General features: G+C 42.2%; 1 protein-coding gene across 12 annotated transcripts in view; it reads left to right on the top strand.

The window, feature by feature from the left end:
* ARHGEF9 (Cdc42 guanine nucleotide exchange factor 9) overlaps window positions 1–20,704 on the top strand; it is a 228,719-nt gene that overhangs the window by 47,946 nt on the left and 160,069 nt on the right. For 6 of the 12 annotated variants that reach the window (XM_059910557.1, XM_059910551.1, XM_059910548.1 and 3 more), the window contains exon 2: window positions 4,852–5,031. The exons of 3 other annotated variants lie outside the window; for them this stretch is intronic. In XM_059910557.1, coding sequence (XP_059766540.1) covers window positions 4,852–5,031 — 180 coding nt within the window. Of the gene's footprint in view, window positions 1–2,609; window positions 2,697–4,698; window positions 4,758–4,851; window positions 5,032–20,704 lie in introns of those variants that run through there. 3 more of the 12 variants (XM_059910555.1, XM_059910553.1, XM_059910556.1) reach the window with 2 other exon arrangements.

Genomic DNA, 20,704 nt, shown 5'->3' with positions numbered 1-20,704 from the left:
ATTGGATATCATTCCTTCTTTAAGAATTATATCAGTATTATGACTCTTCCCCCTCTTTATCTTCTTATTCATGTCCAAAATTGTCTTTGGTTTGGGGATGCAGAACACTGTATGTCCCACTCACTGGTAAGTCTGAGCAAGAACCAACCTATATTTAGTCCTGTACTCGAAATGCCCTGAGGATTGGAAATTATTTTAGAAGTCACATCAGCACTGTCCCAAGGCCAAGAGCTATTTGGGTACCATGCTGGAGTAACCCAGTACCACCTCCTGGCTTTATGTTGGGCTTGCAAGATGAAGAAGTTGGGATAGTTGGGAAATTAGGGATTTGAGGGGGGTGATAAACCAGTTATAAACAAGAAATAAAGAACTTAAGCCTTGATATAGCCACTCCCAAATGGACTTTTCTTGGCTTTCTTCCTCTTATAGGTAACTCTGTACTATTTGATAATTTGATCAGCTCCTGCTACTCGAAACTCTTGTCCTTGATTTTTATGAGATTGCACCCCTTGGTATCCTAAGTGTGTTCTGACAGCTCCATTTTGGTTTGTTTCTCTGGCTCCTCTTCTCTTCCTTGCCTCCCATTATTATTTTCCTACTTTTCTGGCCTTCTTTCTTAGCACTTTCTTCCAGGGCAAACTTCCTTGGTTTCTACAATTTCTTCTGGGCCATTGACTCCCAAACCTGTATAACTATCTCCCCTGATCTCTCTTGAACTACAAATCTACCTGCATGTCCTGCTGTCCCCCAACATTCAGCATATTAAAGAGAAAACTTGTCATCTCTTCTCCCCCTCCAAAACCAGCATTTCCTCATAACTTACCCTCATGCCTTAATGATCACACTTAAGATTGAACTCCCTCTACCAAATCAACTTTGACCTCCTCCTTTTCCTCAAAGGAGATCTAAATACCTTCAAACATGTCTCCAGTCCACCTTTCTAGCTGCCCTTCAATCCCACTCTTCCCAGCCCTTTCCAAACTCCACTACCTATTTACCATCAAATTTCCCATAGCCTTCACCTTTGAGACTTTACTCTGCCTCACATGCCTTTCTTGTTCCCTACTCTGTAACAATCCTACCCATTCTTTAAGGCCTATTTCAGTGCCCCATAAAACTGTTTTATTAGAGTCCAATAGCCACACATGATCCTTCCTCTGAAGTCTTGTACTAGGCCAGAGTATACCAGGCACTGTATGAGGCACTATACATCCAGAACTCAGTTCACCTTCTCTACAATTCTCCCTGTGAGGCAGGTATTAATATCCCCATTTTGCATATGAAGAAACTGAAACCAAGGGTTGTATAGCTTGAAAGTCTCGTCCATAGCTTTTGTGATATTGTACTCCTTACATGCTGACAGTTCCATTTTGGTTTATTTATGTGGCTCCTCTTGTACTCCTCACCTCCCATTGTCACTGCTACTTTCTAAAGTAGCAAAGCCCAGAATTGAAGCTAGGTTTGCTTGCCCTTAACCACCTTTGCATACTACTTGAAGGGGATTCACTGTTGGTACCCAAAGGGCCCTTGATCTTCAGGTAAGGACTGTGGCTGAATCACAGTAAGCAGATCCCTGCACACAGTGGGAACGCACTCAATGAGTGTTGGGTGGAAAATGGATGAGCAAAGTCATATTTATGAAAAATTGTAGCAAGTTAAAAAATCCTGTATACAAAGGGGAGATTTAAAACCAATTTCCAGCAGCCCAAATTTAAAACATCTCAGAGGATAGGGGAAGAACATTCCCTTATTCCTGCTTGCGTTTGTGACTAGAGAACACAGGAGCCCTATACAGCTACCAGCCCCTTCTGGATCGCCCTTCTCTCATTATCTGCACACACATCTGTCAATTCTTGGTTCAGTGTCTTACAGCTTGTGAATCAGGTGGGGGTGTAGAATTATCCTCACTTAACAGATGAAGAAAATGAGACTCAGAGGCAGCATAGTTTATAAGAGCAGAGGCTCTATAAGAGCCAGACTGTGCCTGCATTTGAATTACGACTTAAGTACTTATTGGCTCTTTGAATTTGGGCAAATTATTTAATCTCTCGGAGCTTCAGTTTCCTCGTCTGTAGGATAGGGATAATAATAGTATTTCCTCAAAGGGTTGCTGTGAGGATTAAATGAGTTGATGTGTGTAAAGTGCTTAGAATAGTGCCTTACATATACTTAGTGCTCTATATTAGTTAATATTATCATCTTTATCATCCCTTCTTTAGCAAGGTCTTAAATCCAAGCGTTCTTTTTCCACCTTCTCTATCTATGGTGTTATGTTGGGGAAAAAATGGTTCACTAGGCTGGCCATCTGGTGACCTTAGGCAAGTCACTCCTGCTATATTACACCTGATCGATAAAATGAGGGATTAAGGGTGATGATCTTTGAAGTGCTGCCTAGTTCTGTCGTTGATTCCAAGTAGGCAGTGACAACAGGCTTGCCAGTTGGTTTGTGGCCACTGGGTCCTATCCAGGGATTGGCCTTGTCCAGGGCATAGCTGGACTTTGTGACCTGAGTGCCCAGGCAGGTCAACTGGACTAAATGGGGACAAGAGTGAGCCAACTTCTGCTGGGAGAATCCAAGCATGGAGTCCCTCAAAAGAAGACTGCACTGTAGAAAAAGTACAGGCAGTGGAATCAGCCAGAACTGGGACTAGGGTAATTCAAACAGCATCACAGATATAGTCCTGAGCAGAGCATTGGTAAGTGATGCCAAGATACTCTTTGACCCTTGATAAAAAGTCAATGATATATCTTTAGACTATAAGCCCTCATGGTGCTCTGAGTTGGGGCTGTATGTGCTTATCGAGCTCTAGCAGCACCCTGTTGGTACCCATCTTTGGCAGGAGAGGGGAGACTTCTCTGTAAATACTTATTTTATTGAGGCCAGTGACCAGCAATTCTTCTTCTCCACTGAGGCCAGAACAAGAAGATATTGACTTTTAGTGTAATTGGAAGAAAGCAAGTTCAACATATAAATGAATCTCCTCTTAGTCAGGGGCACCAGTGACTGAAGGTGGCTGTCCACATCTCTTTCTTTGGGGTTGAAGAATGGAGCCATCTGGTTTATGATATTATGAATGGAGTTCTGTGAGTTCATTATAGCTTATTAGTAAACATTGGTAGTATGGCATGATAGGTATTAGTGCATATACAGTCAGAAGACTGAGCTCCATAATTTATTACATGTGTGATTGGCCAAAGGACCAGGTCACCACTCTGAGCCTCAGTTTCCTTATCTTTAAAATATGGGTAATAGTGAGATCCAGCTCATCAGTAAGGATCAAGTGATGCAGTAGATGTGAAAACACTTTGTGAACAGTAAAGCATGAGGTACTTTAAAGGCGGTATTATAAAAGGTCCTATTTGAAATCTCTTTTACATCCAAGCTGAGGAGCTCTCTCTATGCCTTCTATAGAAAGCACAGTGGCTAGACCCCTGAGCGATGAAGGATGCCTCATGCAGGAGCTAACCAACAGAATGCCCTAACTAAGTCAAAAGCTCAGTGTGTGTGTTTTTTCCTGTGTGTGATGTGTTATGCATTAATATCATGACCATAGGGTTATTCTCTGGCTGGTATGTTGGAAGGCAGACCTGTGTGAGAGGATGCATGTTCCATATTCTGTCTCTGTTATCTTTAAATTGTTTTGACTTGGGTCTTGTGGAGCCATAATTGCCTTGGGGTCCTTCCTCAAAGTAGGCTGATGGAAAAGATGACTTCTAGAGGACATGTTCAGCAATTCAGTTCTGGGGAGGGAATGTTTGAGTCCTTTGCCTGACAGGCCATATGTTCTCTATTCTGGAAATTGTTCCTCCAAATGCCAGAAAGATTGACCCATACAGGCTGGAACCAGTTGGGGGAAAAAGAAGAATACATAACACAGTGGTCAGGATGGTAGCCAGAGAGAAACTAACTATTCCCCCACACCCATCCTCATCACTGTGCTTAGACAAGTGTCATGAACATATGTATGTGTATGTTTATGTGGCAGTGGCATAGATGTCTGCCTCGTGCTATGTGGAGCCAAGTCCTGCTGGCCACAAATTCTGATGACCAAGGTTAGGCTCTGTGCATAGCCCCTGCCTTGCTGAGTGAAACTGAGCTTACCCCTTAACTTGCTTATAGCTCAGTTTTGCCATCTATCAGATGCAGAAGTCAACCAAGATTCCCTGTGTATCTTACAGGGTGGTTGTTTAAATCACTGAACGAATCTGTGACAATGTCGAGTTTCTTGGGAGCAAGGCATCACAGAACGCCATATTCTTTCATACCTATGAACACATGACCTCTCTGGATAGCATCATGTGTGGGTGAGAGCAGGAGGCTGCAGGACTGGGGTCCATCATATGTGAGGAATGCCGTGGTCTGTAACTTCTGAGGGTGGGGTACAGTAGGATTAAATAACGTATCACCAACTCTGAATTGGACAGTTCCAAAGAAGAAGAAGAAAGGGGGAGGAGCACAGAGAATTTATAGCAAATATGCTCGAGCCTCATTTTAGCCATTGGTTTCAGACTCTCCACCCATTCCAGATCCAGGGCTGCCTCGAAGTACCAAGGAGAGATGGATTGGAGCTTTTTCTTCTCTAGGGAAGGAGATCTTGAGTAGGGATAAAATCATGAGGCCTGTGTAGTCCATATACACATTCTGGGTCATTCTACCCACTGGCTAATGGAGAGTTGATAGTATTATTTGTCTTGTAGTCCAGTGGAGCTTACTCTCCCAATGTCATCTCCATCACCCTACCCTTCACCACTAATATGTGAGTTTTTCCATAAGTAGTAGAGATTTGGGGAGGGGGGCAAGTAAGGTAGCTAGATATGTGGACTGAACACATTCTTATTTTGTCTCCTAAGCTGATCACTGGAGATTCCATCGTTAGTGCTGAGGCAGTATGGGATCACGTCACCATGGCCAACCGGGAGTTGGCATTTAAGGCTGGCGACGTCATCAAAGTCTTGGATGCTTCCAACAAGGATTGGTGGTGGGGCCAGATCGACGATGAGGAGGGATGGTTTCCTGCCAGCTTTGTGAGGGTGAGTGTCAGCCTTCACTCTCCTCTCCTGTCTCCTTGGCTACTTGTCCCTGGCCTCCCTCTCACCAGCCCTTGTTCTCCTTCTCCTTCCCCTTCTTGTGGCTCCTCACATTTTTCCCCGTGTGTTTGGTCACCTACCAAGGGCCTGGGCTTCCTTTAATCTTTGCCCTTCTAGTTTTGAGACTTTTTTTTCTCCTGTTTATTTTAACAATCCCCACCTCCTGCCTCCCACCTTCTACCCACTGTGACTTTGCACAAATCACTTCCCTTTTTGCCTTGATGGTTTTGAAGACGCTTTTAACTCTATATTGCTGGGAAATTTTACCTTTCTTATCTCTTTTCTGCTTTCCTTCTTTTCCTTGCCTCCTCTTTTTTTATCCTTTCTTTTTATAGATCTCTTCCCACCCTCTTTCTCCCCTCCCCACTCCTTTCTGCTTCCTTTGCCTCCTTTCTCTCATTTAGGGAAGTGTGAACACCCCTGCGTGTTGTCTTATGATTGTCTACAGCTGTGAATGTAAGAGTCTGGGCTCCCTACCCTCCCAGGGGTTGGAGTTTACTCATTGCAAATCTTACTTTTTGCAAGGTGGCTGGGAACTAAGATGTGTCCAGGGTGGGAAGCAGGCAGCTTGATAGGGTTGGCAAGGCCTTGGCCCCTTTGACATTGTACCATGAAAAACCTGGCCGTTAAAAGAAGGGGTTCTTGGGAAGGGGCTCCTTAGCAGTTTCCACTTCCTCTGGGTCACCCACTGGCAGGATGCTAATGGGGAAAGAACACTGGCCTGGTGTTCCAGCTCTTGGCCGTCCTTGGAGTTATGAGCTAGAATCAGCTGTTTGGCAATTGTGAGCTCTGATTTTCCCCATATGCAAAATGGTGTTGGCAATTATTTCATGACAGGGGATATCACAGTGAATTAAATAATGTACATTAAAACAGATTTGTGGCAATACAAGTACCAAAGCCACATCAGGATGTCTTATGATCATCCTTACCACAGCCTATCATCTTTTGTTAGTTTCTTTTGTAATATAAGACTGAAGTCCTGACCCCAAACAAAAGATCAGAGTGGCTTGGGCCCTTGGAGAATGAAGGGTCTCAGGATAAGAAGGATAGAAGTGTGACATGAAGGAAGGAGCGGGGCATTTGGAATCAGATAATCTGAGATGCAGATGCAGTTTCAGCTTTACTACCTCCTAGCTCTATGGCTTTTGGCAAGACTTTTATCTTTCCTGAGCCTTATTTCCTCATCTGAAAAATAGGAATAACAGGCTTTTTATGAGGATTAAATGAGATCACTATGTGAGTAAAGAATCTGACACAGTGCTTGGCACGTAGTGGGTACTTAGCAAATGGTAACTTGCTTTATCATTATCATTATCCTCATCATCACCACCGTCACCTCCACCTTATTAACTCCAATAAGGTCTATGTATCAAGGCTGGTCATAGTGGTTGAAAGAGGCCTCCTTCCTTGGAGGGCTGCAAATGTAGGAAGCACTGTTATCCAGTTAGAGCAATTTAGGTGAGGGCACTGCTCAGAAGCAAGGAGGTAGACAAAATAGCCTCTTATCCCCTCTATCCTGAGAATTTCTTGATGAAATATCCAGTCCTTTTTCCTCTACCTATATGGAGTCTTCCTTCAGAGTTTCCACATGCTGTGTGTCCCAGCTCAGCTTTGTTGGTTGATGAACTGGGTCCCAGGGGTAGTTAGAAAGAACACATCAATAACCATGGGCCTTTGGAACTAACATGAGACGCCATACACAGACAGCTTGTGTGTCTTAGGCTGACAGCCCCCCCTTTAAAAGAAGGATTAAACTGCACCCAGTGACAAAATCACCCAAATCTGCATGTATTTCACCTACAGTGAAATGTCATTTTTATAATAAACTGTAATTAAAGGGGTGGGACAAAATATTGAGCAAGGCAGAATGACCCCAGGAGGTGAATGACAGAACCAAGCTTCAGAATATCAATGAACTGGCATTGATTTTCCTACATGCAAGTCCAGGAGGAGTGTTTCTCCAAGCACACAGCCCCAGCAGCCTGTTGGATGGGCTGAAGCTGACCTTTGAGAAGACCACTGGCTGAGCCAGGCATGCATAGTATAGAGTCTGGCCTAGTGGTTCTCAATTCTGGCTGCACAATGAAATAATTCACTTGGGTATCTTAAAAAAAAAAAAACCCAAACACTAAAACCCAGGCTCTAGGCTAGTTAAATCAGAGTCTTTGATGTTGAGAACGATTTGGCCTAGGCCAGTACAGTCCAATAGAAATATAATGTGAGGGACTTCCCTGGTGGTCCAGTGGTTAAGACTCTGTGCTACCAATTCAGGGGCCCGGGTTCGATCTCTGGTCATGGAATTAGATCCCACATGCTGCAGCTAAGAGCCCTCATGCTGCAACTAAAGATCCCACATGCCACAATGAAGATCCTGCATGCCTCAACTAAGACCCACACAGCCAAATAAAATAAATAAATAAATAAATAAATAAATTTTTTTTTAAAAAGAAATATAATGTGAGCTACAAATGCAAACCTCAAATATAATTTAAAAATTTTTAGTAGCCACACTAAAAAAAGTTAAAAAGATACAGTGAAATTAATTTAATGTATTTTACTTAACCTAATATATCTAAAATATTATGATACAATATCATATTATCACTATAAATTTTTTAATAATATATTTTACTAAGTCTTTGAAATCTGATGTGTATTCTATACACATCTCAATTCACACTTGTCACATTCCAAGTGTTCATTAGCCATATGTGGCTAGTTGCTACTGTATCAGATAGCAAATATCTAGACTGAGGACTGTGACAGTAGACCAGGAGCATTAATGACAGAGCCTAAATCATAAGTTAGAGCTCCAATATTCTATTATACCAGCTCCAATATTCTATTGTATTATATTCTATTTTACCAGTGTTTATTCTTTGAGAAACTAAGATAGCATTCCATGTTGCCTCAGATTGTATTCAGAATGAGCATTTGATCATTGCAAAACTTTTTTTAAAGTAATAGTTGAATGGTCTTCAGATCTCTAAAGGAGAGTAACATGCAACCTTAGTGGCCAGCTGTTGTGGTGTCACCAGTAAAAAGAAATGGGGTTAGACTGTTGCATGAATGATGTGAAAATTGACTCCAAGTTAGACCTTTCAATTCTCATGAATGAGCATTTATGTGTAGGTTTACATTTCTGGTAAGATTGTGTGTTCCTCAAGGAACTGAATGATGGAAGTTATGTAGGCTCTTTTCTAGTAGGTATTTAAAAGTAGAATTACTATTTCCATTCTTCTACACTGATTTTGGTTGAGGGTAGAGTGGTATTGTGCAAGCAGTGCTAGGTATATTAGAAAATGAGAGACCTGAGTTCTAGTTTGGCTCTCTCAAACATTTGACATATGATCATTGGCTTTTAGTTTCTCCTTCACCTCTGAAGCATTCTCTAGAATCTATTCAAGCTCTGACAATGTCTAGGTAGGACATAGCGATGAGTCATACTGAACTATTGAATCTTCATTAGTACTGATGTTATTGGTAGGTAGATAGGTGGTTTCCTGAGATGCTGTACCTCTATGTTGTATAGTTCCCTTGTTTATCCAGACTCATCCTGAGCTAAGATTCAGTAGCTCCTTGAGAATATCATCCTTAGGTTATTTGGCATATAACATGAAAGTACAATGGCAAAGAAAAGACTTTCCTCCTAACTCTATACCAACCGGACACCTTTGTGGATCACTGGACCAAATTGGTCACTGACATAGTGGAGCATCTCCATTTCCTATCTGGAAGACTCATTGCTGTGTGAACATCCCAGCCCTAGGATGGATAATCCAGGATGCTTAATGCTGTTCTATCCAAGCTAGCTGTACCTGTTGTTAATCAGGTTTAAAACCAATGTGGAATCTGAGAAACCCAGATTCTTGCCTCAGTCTGCTGAGTATGCAGCTTGAGCAGCTTCCTGTACATCTTTGAAGCCCAGTTTTACTCCTTGTAAAATGGGGATAATTAAGTCTTGTAAAAAAATCCTTTGTAACCTGAGGTATGCTGGATACCTGTAAATAGGAAGTGTGATACCACTTTGGCTTCTGTACAAGAAATTGCTGGGTTTATGTGTCTTCTATTCAGTCAAATATCTGCCTCTCCTGTTGTTCAGAATTTCATTCTGTATGTATATACATGTATGTGTGTGTGTTCTCAAAGTCTCTTTCTTCTGTACTTGGAATATGACTTCACAAGAGCAATGCAGGAGTTGATTTACCTTCCCAGCAATTGGTCAGGTTAAGTGAATTACAGCTTGCTGAACGTTAATCCTCACATCTAACTGTTGACATCTTCAGCTGCTTTCCTGGGCCGGTTTCCCCTCTGGGAGCTGAGAGCAGACTGCTGGGATATGATTGTGTCTCTAAGTAGAAAATCCCATCCCTGTGGTGGCCCTCTTTTCGCATGCTGGGCCCTAACTCCAAATCATTCAGGTCCATTTCTTTTATCACCATGTAAAAATTGGCCTTTGTTCTGACTTTGGGCCATGGCCTGGGGACAGCTTACTGCCCACTTGAGGGCAGGCTCTGTACAGAATACATGACAACCTGCTATTGTCTGTGGTAGGTGAGGCCTGAGTGACAAGGCATGGGTTTATTCAGAAAATAAAGAGCCTACTCAGATGCCATCAGAACGTATTTTCCTTGTTTCTTCAAATTCTAGATTTCCCTGGTTTCTGGACTACATGGATGCAGGAGATAAAAGGATGAGCTAATCAGGTCATTACCATCATTCCTTACAGTTGTGCAGATTAGATGTAACAGAGATTAAACCTCTACTGTTCATAGAGAAGCCCACTGCTCCAGAGTGTTACTTGGCTTTTAATTATATAGTATCTCTTTTTGGTTGCACTTGGGGAAAGTTTTTCACGTGTATGAAACCCTAGACTCACAGTAGATTTACAGCTGGAAAGACCCATCTTGGCCAGGAGTAGCTGACTTAGATGTTTACAGGGCCAGGCCGGTAACTTACATGAGTAAAGCAGTCTGGTACTAGGGTTAAGTGGGAGCCTGTGTCCAAATGGGAAATCTATGCCCTATATAAAGGGAGCAAAAGTGACTTGGATGGTTCTCATTGGTGGAATAGGTTATAGGAAGTAGGGAAGTCCAGTGAACTCAGATCTTCCAGATTTTTCAAGAAAAGCCAGGAATGGGATTTTATTCATATTTTTAAAATGTTGACCAGTAATTCACATTTTTAAAAGAAACACTGTGAAGAATAAACTGAACATATCAGCAGGCTAAATTGTAACCCCAGCTTGTGACCACTGCTCATCCTAATTTCTTCATTTTATAAATCCTGAGGAAACATAGGCTCAGAGAATGCAAGTGACTTTCTCACTCATGTAGGGAATTAGTAACAAAGCTAGGACTTGAACCCAGGCCTCCTGAATCTTACTTAAGACAGGCGATTTAAAGTCTTTGTCTAGTAAGTACAATGTCTGGACTTCTTCAGGTATGGTTTCTGTCAGTTTACTGTTTTCCTATGAATGGGCCATAATTTCCTGTTTCTTTGTATGCCTTATAATTTTTTATTGAAAACTGGGCATTTTGAATATTATAGTGTGATAACTCTGGAAATAAGATTCTCCTCCTTCCCCAGAGTTTGTTGCTGTTGTTTGTTGAGGGATACAGTTGTCCATTTGTTTACTGACTTTTCCAAATCTTTTGTTTTTTTTGCAAAGACTGCATTCTTTGTCATGTGTGGTCATGGAAATCTCTGTTCCATTATGTCATTGGTCAGCCAGTGACCTGACAGAGATTGCTTTTAAATACTTGGAGCCAAAACAAACAAACTACTATCCTGGTCTTTGCAAGTTGGCTCAGAGCTGGGGCATTCCTTCAACACTAATCCAGGCTGCCCACAACTCTGCCTTAGTCTTCTTCTCCTACTCTCCTGATTTCATGGAACCTGCAGATCCTCCAGAAGTGCAAGCCTACAATCCGTTCAGGCTTTTTCTGAGCATGCATCTGGTCCAGGGCATGTGTGTTGCACTCTGACTTCCTCGGTATGCACAGTGGCCCTTCTAAGTCTTTATTCTCCCAAGAAACTTTTTCCTCAGTCTCATCCTTCCTGTGGTATTGGATTCATTTGCTGCTTGCCCCTTCTACCATCCCTTGCCCTGGGTGGACATGGGCAGTATATGTCTTTAAGTCTTTCGACAGAGGCAGTCACAACCTCTAAAGCCACTTTAGCCTTAGGGGGTAAGGGTACAAGACAAAGGCCAGTCTCTGTGCCTAGCCCTCAAGGACCAAACAGATCAAAACACACAGCCACAACATTTTAAAAACAAGGTCTTTAGTCCCTTGGAATCGGCAACCTGCAGGAGGAATGTGGGCCACCTTTCTCTTAGCTGCTGGGGAGTCAGGAATGGTAGACAAATTAGCAAAAATGCTTCAAAATTCTCTTAACAAATTTTAGCCATTCTTTTCTGCATCAAGAGGGATAACTTGGAAGATTGGGATTGACATATACACACTGCCATATATAAAATAGATAACTAATAAGGACCTACTGTATAGCACAGGGAACTCTACTCAGTACTCTGTAATGACCTATATGGGAAAAGAACCTAGAACAGAGTGGATGCATGTATATGTATAACTGATGAACTTTGCTGTACACCTGAAACTAACACAACATTGTAAATCAACTATACTCCAATAAAAATTTTTTATAAAAGGGTTTCTTGGTTCCTATAAGTTTTGGATTAGGTTCCAGAATTCTGAAAAAGTTGGTCTGTCAGTCTTTGCCAGCTAAAGTTTGTTTCAGTAGAGGGCCTGATTCTTTGTGCATCCTAATCTGCCACTTTTAGTGATGTTACCCCCTCCTGAATCTTAATCCTGTGCTTTCTGGGCTACAGAACAGTCAGGAAAAGGTATGCATGGGCTGCTAACAAGACTGTTAACACTTGAGGACCTACCTCCCCTTTCAGGTTAATGGCAACTGTGTTTTGATTTCTTGAGATGAGTTCAGATGTGCCAGCCCTTGTTTATCCATTCAAGCTTCAGGTGGACAAAGACCTCTAGCCTTAACCATCTATGCAGAAAGTCTTATTTGTGACACTAGAGTTGACTCATTACAGGATCTGTGAATTGAGGATGACATTAGCAGGGAGGACCTTTCTCCCTGGATTACAGAAATTTCTCTCCTTCATACTAGAGTTTCAAATGGCATTATTAACACTCATTTGCATTCACATGATCCATCTTAATGGCTTCTCACTATGTACACACTTTGGATGACATTATCCAGTACATCCTTTGTCTAATTGGCGGGGAATTTTTTTTTTTTTTTTAATATGGAGTCACCCAGCTCAGAGATAACCTTAAATCTGGCTGGTGCCTGACCCAGGTGATTTCCTCCATATTCAAGTAGGTCACCCTGTAGGTCTCTCTCAGAATCCCCAAATTGAAAACAACCATGAGGGTCATATAGTCTATCCCCCAGCCTCCAGGCAGGACTATAATTAAACTATCCTGGAGTTTGGCGAACCTGGCTGGCATCTGTCAGCAAAGCCTAAACTACTTCCTTGTTTAAAGCTGTTAGCCCTTATGTTGTAGTCTAAGCCAATTTCTTGAAACATGTTGCTTTTTGCACTAGGCAGATGATATTTAAGAGCTGGCACCAGTAGAAGTCACTCTGAATTGTTCTCTTCATGATGGAGCTTTCCTTCCAAGGCCTTGCTGTTGATCCATAACATGAATTGGAAATTTGGTTGGCTGCCTGAGTTTAAGACTATGATCTGAGGCCTAGGGTCTGTTTTTCTCTGTGTAGCTAACCCCTAGGTTCATTTAAGGATCAGTTTGGGCCTCCCTGGTACCATGTCTACACTATCTTGGTGATCTTGATGACTTGAGGAGAGGAAGACCATGATTGATTGAGTGCTTGGAGATAAGGTCTTTTTCTGAGGCTCTTTGGGAAGTATGAAATTTTGGAAAATCATGATAATTGTGTATATATATATTTGTATATGTATATATTTCTTTTTCTGTCATTATAGATGTCATTATGAGTCAGGGTAAACCTCTTATCTTTTTCTTCTTATTATTACTACTGCTGTTACTATCTCCTTACCAGTATTTACTAATCTGTGAACAAAAGTGACTGTCCAGCACTTAGCAAAGCTACATCCTTGAGCCAGGTAGACAAGGGCTGAGGGTATCTGGCATCTCGAGAGGCCTCCTCCCAGGAACCTTGTCCTGCTTATTAGAGAGTCACCATAAAAACCATACTCAGATGCCCATGGGTCTCTTTTTTGGTTTTCAGAAGTGAGTCTTCTCTGAAGAACTTGATTTGGGAATGCCTTAGTGCTGAATGAGAGAATTGACATTTTTTGCTTTAATTCTGTTCCCAGAATGAGTTTGACCCCTCAGATTAACTCAAGGTGGTCATTTCTGGAGGACATGAAGACTGGTTGCCAATCTCTAGGATATGAGCCACAGGGCAAAGGGTCTGAGGGCTCAGGCCTTGTGTGTACCATTCCCGTTAGAGATCCAGCCAGCAATGGAGTCTGATACCTCCTGGCCTAAATACAAATAGATACCATTGCCTTTCAGAGACATTTTCTCTTCTACAATAGGACAGGGACAAAGCAAAGTAGGCCGGGACCTTAAGCAAGAAACCAGACTCCCTCACTGAGAATGGTATTCTCTGAGTATGGTGGACTGGAGTGATCAGTTGAGCATGTCAGTACTTAGGTTAGGGGACCTAAAACTATCCTCCCCTTGCCTTGACTAGGATTAGAACTCAGATCCAGTGAGATCTGAGTTGCAAGGTGACCTTTGTTGAGCCTTTTGCCTTAGAGGAGTGAAAGAGTAGGTGAATGATGCTAAGAGGGCAGGAGAGGCATATGAATAGGGAGCTTTGGCCAGAAATTTTTCTAGCCTTTTAAGATTGGGCGGCCCTTCTCTGTTGGAAATGTGCTATGTAGGTGTATCAAAGATCAGTTTGTGTTTGTTGAACAGGAGGAATTCTCTGTGAAGGAATAGAGAATGATAGGGCTCCTTGGGGATAGAGGGAGGAAACACTTGAGAGATTACCACACAAGAAGAACACAGTGAAGGTAGCAGGAGCATTGGGCTGGGAAGTCAGAGATCTGAGTTTTAGTGCCAGCTCTGCTGCTTATTCTCTCGGGGATGTCAGGCAGGGACCTTTCTTTTCTGGGCCTCAGTCTTAAGGAACAATTCAGGGAGTTGGACCAGGTGGTTTCTAAAGGCCCTGTCTGCACCAGTTTGAGCTTCTTCCATGATTCTATAACCAAGATCATCTGTGTTTAAGTGCCTGCATCCAGTCAGAATAGTATATCAAATTGGTTTGATGGAGCTTTCTAGTGGAGAAGAAAGGATTTGCCTTTGCACTACAGCTATTGAGTAGAGGGTGGTAACACCCCATCCCCAGGTGGTAAGGCTGTTTCTGTGAGGCACCAGCCAGTGGGTACCACCAGGAAGATGACACAAGGTTGTGTGAAGAAGCAGTTCAGCTCAGAAGCTGTGTCCTCCTGTCCTTTGAGCAGCTACACTCTAAATTAAGAGACAGTTTGTTTTTGACCTCTACAGAGCTACCTGTGTCAATTGAGTAGGGAGATTCCTGAGGTGTAAATATCCAGACCCCAGGCTCATCTCCTTAAATATGTCTCTCCCACTATTTCTCTGAAGCCAGGATGCTCTTTATTGGGAATCAGAGCCTTTCATTTTATCTTAGGTTTTTAAATTTTTAAAATTTATATTGGAGTATAGTTGATTTATGATGTTGTGTTAGTTTCAGGTGTACAGCAAAGTGAATCAGTTATACATATACATATATCTACTCTTTTTTTTTAGATTCGTTTCCCATATAGGCCATTACAGAGTATTGAATAGAGTTCCCTGTGCTATACAGCAGGTTCTTCTATTTTATATATAGTAGTGTGTATATGTCAATCCCAATCTCCCAATTTATCCCTCTCCCCTCATCCCCTGGTAACCATAAGTTTTCTACATCCATGACTCTACTTCTGTTTTGTAAATGAGTTCATTTGTACCCCTTTTTTTTAGATCCCACATATAAGCAATATCATATGATATTTGTCTTTTTCTGTCTGACTTACTTCACTCAGTATGAGAATCTCTAGGTCAATCCATGTGGCTGCAAATGGCATTATTTTGTTCTTTTTTTATGGCTGAGTAGTACTGCACTGTACATATGTACCACATCTTCTTTATCCATTCATCTATTGATGGGCATTTAGGTTGTTTCCATATCCTGGCTAGTGTAAATAGTGCTGCAATGAACACTGGGGTGCATGAATCTTTTTGAATTATGGTATATGCCCAGGAGTGGGATTTCTGGGTCATATAGTAGTTCTATTTTTAGTTTTTTAAGGAACCTCCATACTGTTCTCCATAGTGGCTGTACCAATTTACATTCCCACCAACAGTGCAAGAAGGTTCCCTTTTCTCCACACCCTCTCCAGTATTTATTATTTGTAGATTTTTGGATGATGGCCATTCTTACTGGTGTGAGGTAGTACCTCATTGTAGTTTTGATTTACATTTCTCTAATAATTAGCGATGTTGAGCATCTTTTCATATGCTTTTCGGCCATCTGTATGTCTTCTTTAGAGAAATGTCTATTTAGATCTTCCACCCATTTTTTGACTGGGTTATTTGTTTTTTGATATTGAGCTGCATGAGCTGTTTGTATATTTTGGAGATTAATCCAATATCAAAAAACAAATAATCCGATTAATCGCCTTTCATTTTATAATTACAACTTTGCTTTAGGATCCAGACTCCAGAGAAGAGAGGAGAAGGCTTCAGCCTATTCATACTGCAGTGTTAATGATTGATATCAAACTTTTGCCTGGGAATGATTTGGAGGAGAGAAGGGACCATGAAGGAAGCAAGGAAATGAAGTAAGCGAAACCAAAAACCAAAAACAAACAAACAAAAAAAAAACGGTAGATAGGGGAAAAAGGTGGAAAGAAACACAAAATACCATGGAAAAGGAGAGAGCTGCAAACACACGTACTTAGCACCTCCATTTGCTTGGAGCTAGCTGGTCCTCCACAGGGACTTCATGCCCCTTAGGAAGTATTTTGAATTCTAGGGGACGGGCCTGAGAATCAGATAGAACTGACTTCACATCTTATATCCAAGTACTTTTGAGCAGTGTGATCTTTAAAATAATTTCTTCATATCTTTGAACCTTTTATTTTTCTCACCTGTAAAACGGGGCAGTGAGCCCTGATATTCCTTAAATATCGGACCCTGATATTTGAATAGCATGCTACAGTTTGATATGGCACTGTTTTCCCTCTCTCATATAGAGAGTTCTAAGGCTAGTAGAGCAGGACAGAGAGGTTATAGCTGAAAACCAGAGCAAAGAGAGACTATCTTCTCCAGAGACCCAGGTCACTTAGAGTAGTACCTAAAGCCTGAGCTTCTTGGGGCTCACAATCCAGTGCCTTCTGCATTCCCCATGACCATTGTGGGGCTCAAAAGAGCTAGTTCATGTGAAAGGACTTTAGCAACTCTGAAGTCTATGCCCCCATGAGAGATTAGACTTGCTTTTACCCTGAGGGAAGCTTGAAGATTGGGTTGGCTTTCTTAAAGGGGAGAGACCACAAGTAAGGCAGAGGGTCAGATCAGTGAAGAAGGAAGCTACCGAGTAAAGGAATGCCCCTGGTACTGTCAAGGCCACCTGCTCATGATAGCTTGGCCCTGGCAGTTCTCTTTTGGCTCTTATTTGTCCTCCAGTTCCAGTTCCAAGATGACAGGATTCTTAGATCCTACTTACTGATGGCAAGTTTCCGGACTGGCCTAGGGCCAAAGTACCCCCGGCTAAGAACAAGGTTTGTTGGCAATATTATCTAGGCTGCTAGTCTCCAGACCTCTTTATGACTCTGCAAGGGCCAGCCTCTCCCTTACTTGACTTCCACAGAGGGATCTGGAAACATCTTAGAGTAGCTGTGAAATCTCCAAGTATACCAAGTTTGGCTTTAGAGTGTACCTGTTTCTCTCTTATCTTCCCTTCTCTTACTTGGTCTTACCAACCTTCAGTTATTGAAACAACTTGTTCTCCAGAGCAGTGCATCTGGTCAGGTGAGCTGCTGTCCCAAGTAAGTACCAAACTCAGGTGCAGGCTGGGTTGGGACCACAATATGCCAGGACTAGGGTGAGCACTGAATCTCTGCCAGCCTCAAAGAGCTAGAATTCTAACCCCTGGGCGGCACTTACTGGTTCAAGATGGGGCTGCCTCCCTTAGGTTCTTGCATTGACTGACTGAACTCAGAACACTCAATAGTCATGAGATGCCATCCAAGGGAGTTATATAACATAGGGACAACTGACCAAACCATTCTCTTCCCTTTGGACTTTATTATTTTTCTAAGAGCTTTACTTCTAGCCTCCATTTCTCTTTCTTGATTGGGGCAGATTGGAGACTATTCCCTGCCTCATTCCCCTACCCCATCCACAAATACAACCCTCCAGCTTTGGAACAGAAACAACTAGAGCTGACAGGCAGATTCACTTAGATTAATTTCTGTTTCCTCACATAAGACATTGGACTGACATGGCTGTCTTTGGATGAGGTATTAAGGCATTGAGAGGAAAGCTGAAGAGGATTTTTTATATAACAGAACATCTAAAGTGGCACATCTAAGGTGCTTTCCCCTTGATCCTTCTGTAGGGATGGTGCTGGAGAAGGCAAAACCAAAGCCTATCATAATTTCAGGTGACTTCCTTAAAGGTGAAAGGAAGGCCTTTTCTACCTCATAAATGGCCAGTTTTCTTGTTTCACTTTGCTTTTTTCCCCTCTTTGCTGGTAGAAGATGCAATTATACAAGGAGAAATCCATTTGAGGTGGCGGGGGCCTGGAGTTCTTTGTTAAAAATAGTTGAAGAAGACATTTGGGGTAACTAACTTTCCTACCTCTCCTTTCCTTCCACCACCACCACTTCACAACCACCCACCCCACCACCCACCCACTGCCCCCCGCCCAGCAGCAGAAGACCTAGAAGATGAAATTGCCCCTAAACAGTAAAATAACTTCATCAGCTTTCTTGGCTTCGCTAAATACAAGATAGGAACTGAATAATGACAGGGACAGAGGGTGGGGGATGGGGGAGTAGAGTGAGCCCATGGGGAAGGGAAGAGGAGGGAAGGAGAGGGAAGGGATGGAAAGGGAAAGAGGGAAAGAAAGTCTGGAAGTATTTTCATCACTCTCAGCATTACTGCTATTACTACCAAGTGTTTTTCGAGCCCCTCCTTACTACCAGACTCTCCACAGTTCTAGCAAAGCTCAATTAAAAAGAATATTTCCCCAGCCTGGAATCACATCCTCTCATTATTTTTACTAGCTAAACAGATGTCATAATGAAGAAACCTGTTTTTTATGATAATTCCTTTCATTAGTTAAGGACTTTCTTTAAACCTTTATGAAATCACTTGACATATCCTGTCTCACAAAAGCCTCCCATCATTAGCCCTTCTCATCCCCATTGCAGACAGGAGATGAGGGAACTGAGGCTCCAAGATGGGACATGACCTATCTAAGGTTCTGTAGCAAGTTAAAGTCGCAGAGCAGAACCAGATCTCTAAATTAGCCCTTCAGGTTGTTAGCTCAATGTTGTTTCTGTGACACCACATTGCCTACTAGGAGTTTTTGCTGTTTGAAGATGCTTGTAAACAGGATTTTCTTTTAAACAGCATAAATATTCTCCCTGAATCTCACTTGTACTAATAATATGTCTTATGAGCCTTTTATTTGCTAACATGGATCATCAATGAAAAGCCTTCAGCATCAGTATGTTATCAGTGTATTGTTCTTATTAAGGCTCTAAGAGTCATTCTCTGTGACCCTTGGTCCCTGGGCCCTGGGCCCTGCATAAGGAAGGTCATTCTGGCTTAAGTTTGTGTTTGATTGGACTTTGTTGGATTGGATCCAGCCAAAAGGCCTGGATTTGTTGATTCTTCTTAAAATGGCCTGTGAGCAGTTGTTGTTGACTCACATAGCCAGGAAATTTTATGTCTTGGGGAGATTTTAAAAGTCATCTAGTTCAGCCTCCTTGCTGATGTTTGAATGCGCCTAAAATATCCCTGCTTCCCAAGTGGTCATTCAGTCTCTGCTTTTATACCTCCACTGTTAGGTAGCTTCCTACATCTTCAGACCACTGGTTGTAGTACAGGACAGTTCTGAGAGAGTTTGTCCTTAGGTTGAACTGAAATCTGTCTTGCTAGAACTCCTACTCATGAGAAGGTATAAGTGGCTAAGAGCACTAGCTCTGCAGATAATCTTTCTGGATTAAAATCATAGCCTTCCCATTTATTAACAATAATGTAGGTATGGGCAAGTCACATGTACTTTCTGTGTTTCAGTGACCTCATCTGGAATTTGATGATATAATAGTACCTACCTCATTAAGTTGTTGTGAGAACTAAACAGAATTATGCAAGAAAAGTACTGATAGTAGGTTCTGACACATTAGGAAGTACTCAATAATAATATTCATGATACTAGTAGCAAACTTTCAGTATTAATAGTAGAAGTAGTGTCCTTGTTATACCCCCCCATCCCCTGGGAATACACTGACCCTCTACTCTATCTGCAGCCTTTCAAAGTTCTGCAGCGTGAGATGAGGTCTGCTAAGCCTCTATTGTTCTCCAGGCCTCTGGGCTTTCATCCTGTCCCCTGCATCAGCTTCCTGCTACTCTTAAGTATGTGTAGCTACACTGAGACCATTTGGGCACTCAAGGCTCTGTTCCACCCCATTCAGCCACTTGTGTGAGGACATGGGCTACATGGAAGCCTGGGCATGTTGATACTGCCAGACTCTCAAAGCTAACTAATGAGCCTGCCAAATATGTAACTATACTTTCTTGGCTGCTCTGGCTTCTACCAATAGGCATAATAATGTTACTGGGGCTGTACCTCAGCAGTTAGCCCTCATTTATTAGAGAATAAATAGTGGAACACTTTGCTATACATCTTTTGTACGATGTATTACAGAAAAGAACCATAATATTAGACCTGTAAATTCTGCCCATTAGTCCAGATCTTTAGTTGTTTTGATAAGCTTATTAAGGTAGTGGAGCTTGGGCCTGAGGCCCATGTGTGAAGTAGAATCATGCCCATGTTCAGTTACATATTAGGTAAGCATAGCTTACTGTTATGAGCACATTTAATAATGGTGTTACATATGAGACAGGGCCAGCAGTATCCCTGAAGTTGCAGTACAGTCAGATAAACTTAAACTGAGGCCAGGTCCTAGAAGTTCCCCTTCCCATGTGTGTTGGGATTGGCTGAGGGTGTGAGATGAGTGAGGACCCTTCCAACTGTACACACTGGGGGAAGGTACAGCCCAGTAGGGAGAGTGCAGTGTCAGTAGGCTGCAGACAGAGGGTGGATTTGTTGCCATGGCAAGTGGTTGGTATTAGTGGGTCCAGCATAGAGTTGTTGGCTGTGCTCCAATAAGGTGACTGGGAATCCAGAGGCAGGCAGTGTGCAATGAACTAATAATGGTTTTCTCATCTGTAGAATAAAGTGCTTAGTTGTAAATTCATTCCTCCAACAGATGATCATCAAGTAGCTACTGAGGAGGTACAGAAGTACTTTAGAACTGGAGCCCATCCTACAAGAGTGT

Source organism: Balaenoptera ricei, chromosome X (genome assembly GCF_028023285.1).
Source record: "Balaenoptera ricei isolate mBalRic1 chromosome X, mBalRic1.hap2, whole genome shotgun sequence".
Lineage (NCBI taxonomy): Eukaryota > Metazoa > Chordata > Mammalia > Artiodactyla > Balaenopteridae > Balaenoptera > Balaenoptera ricei.
Note: the sequence above shows the minus strand (reverse complement) of the source record. Positions and strands in the feature narration are given on the sequence as shown.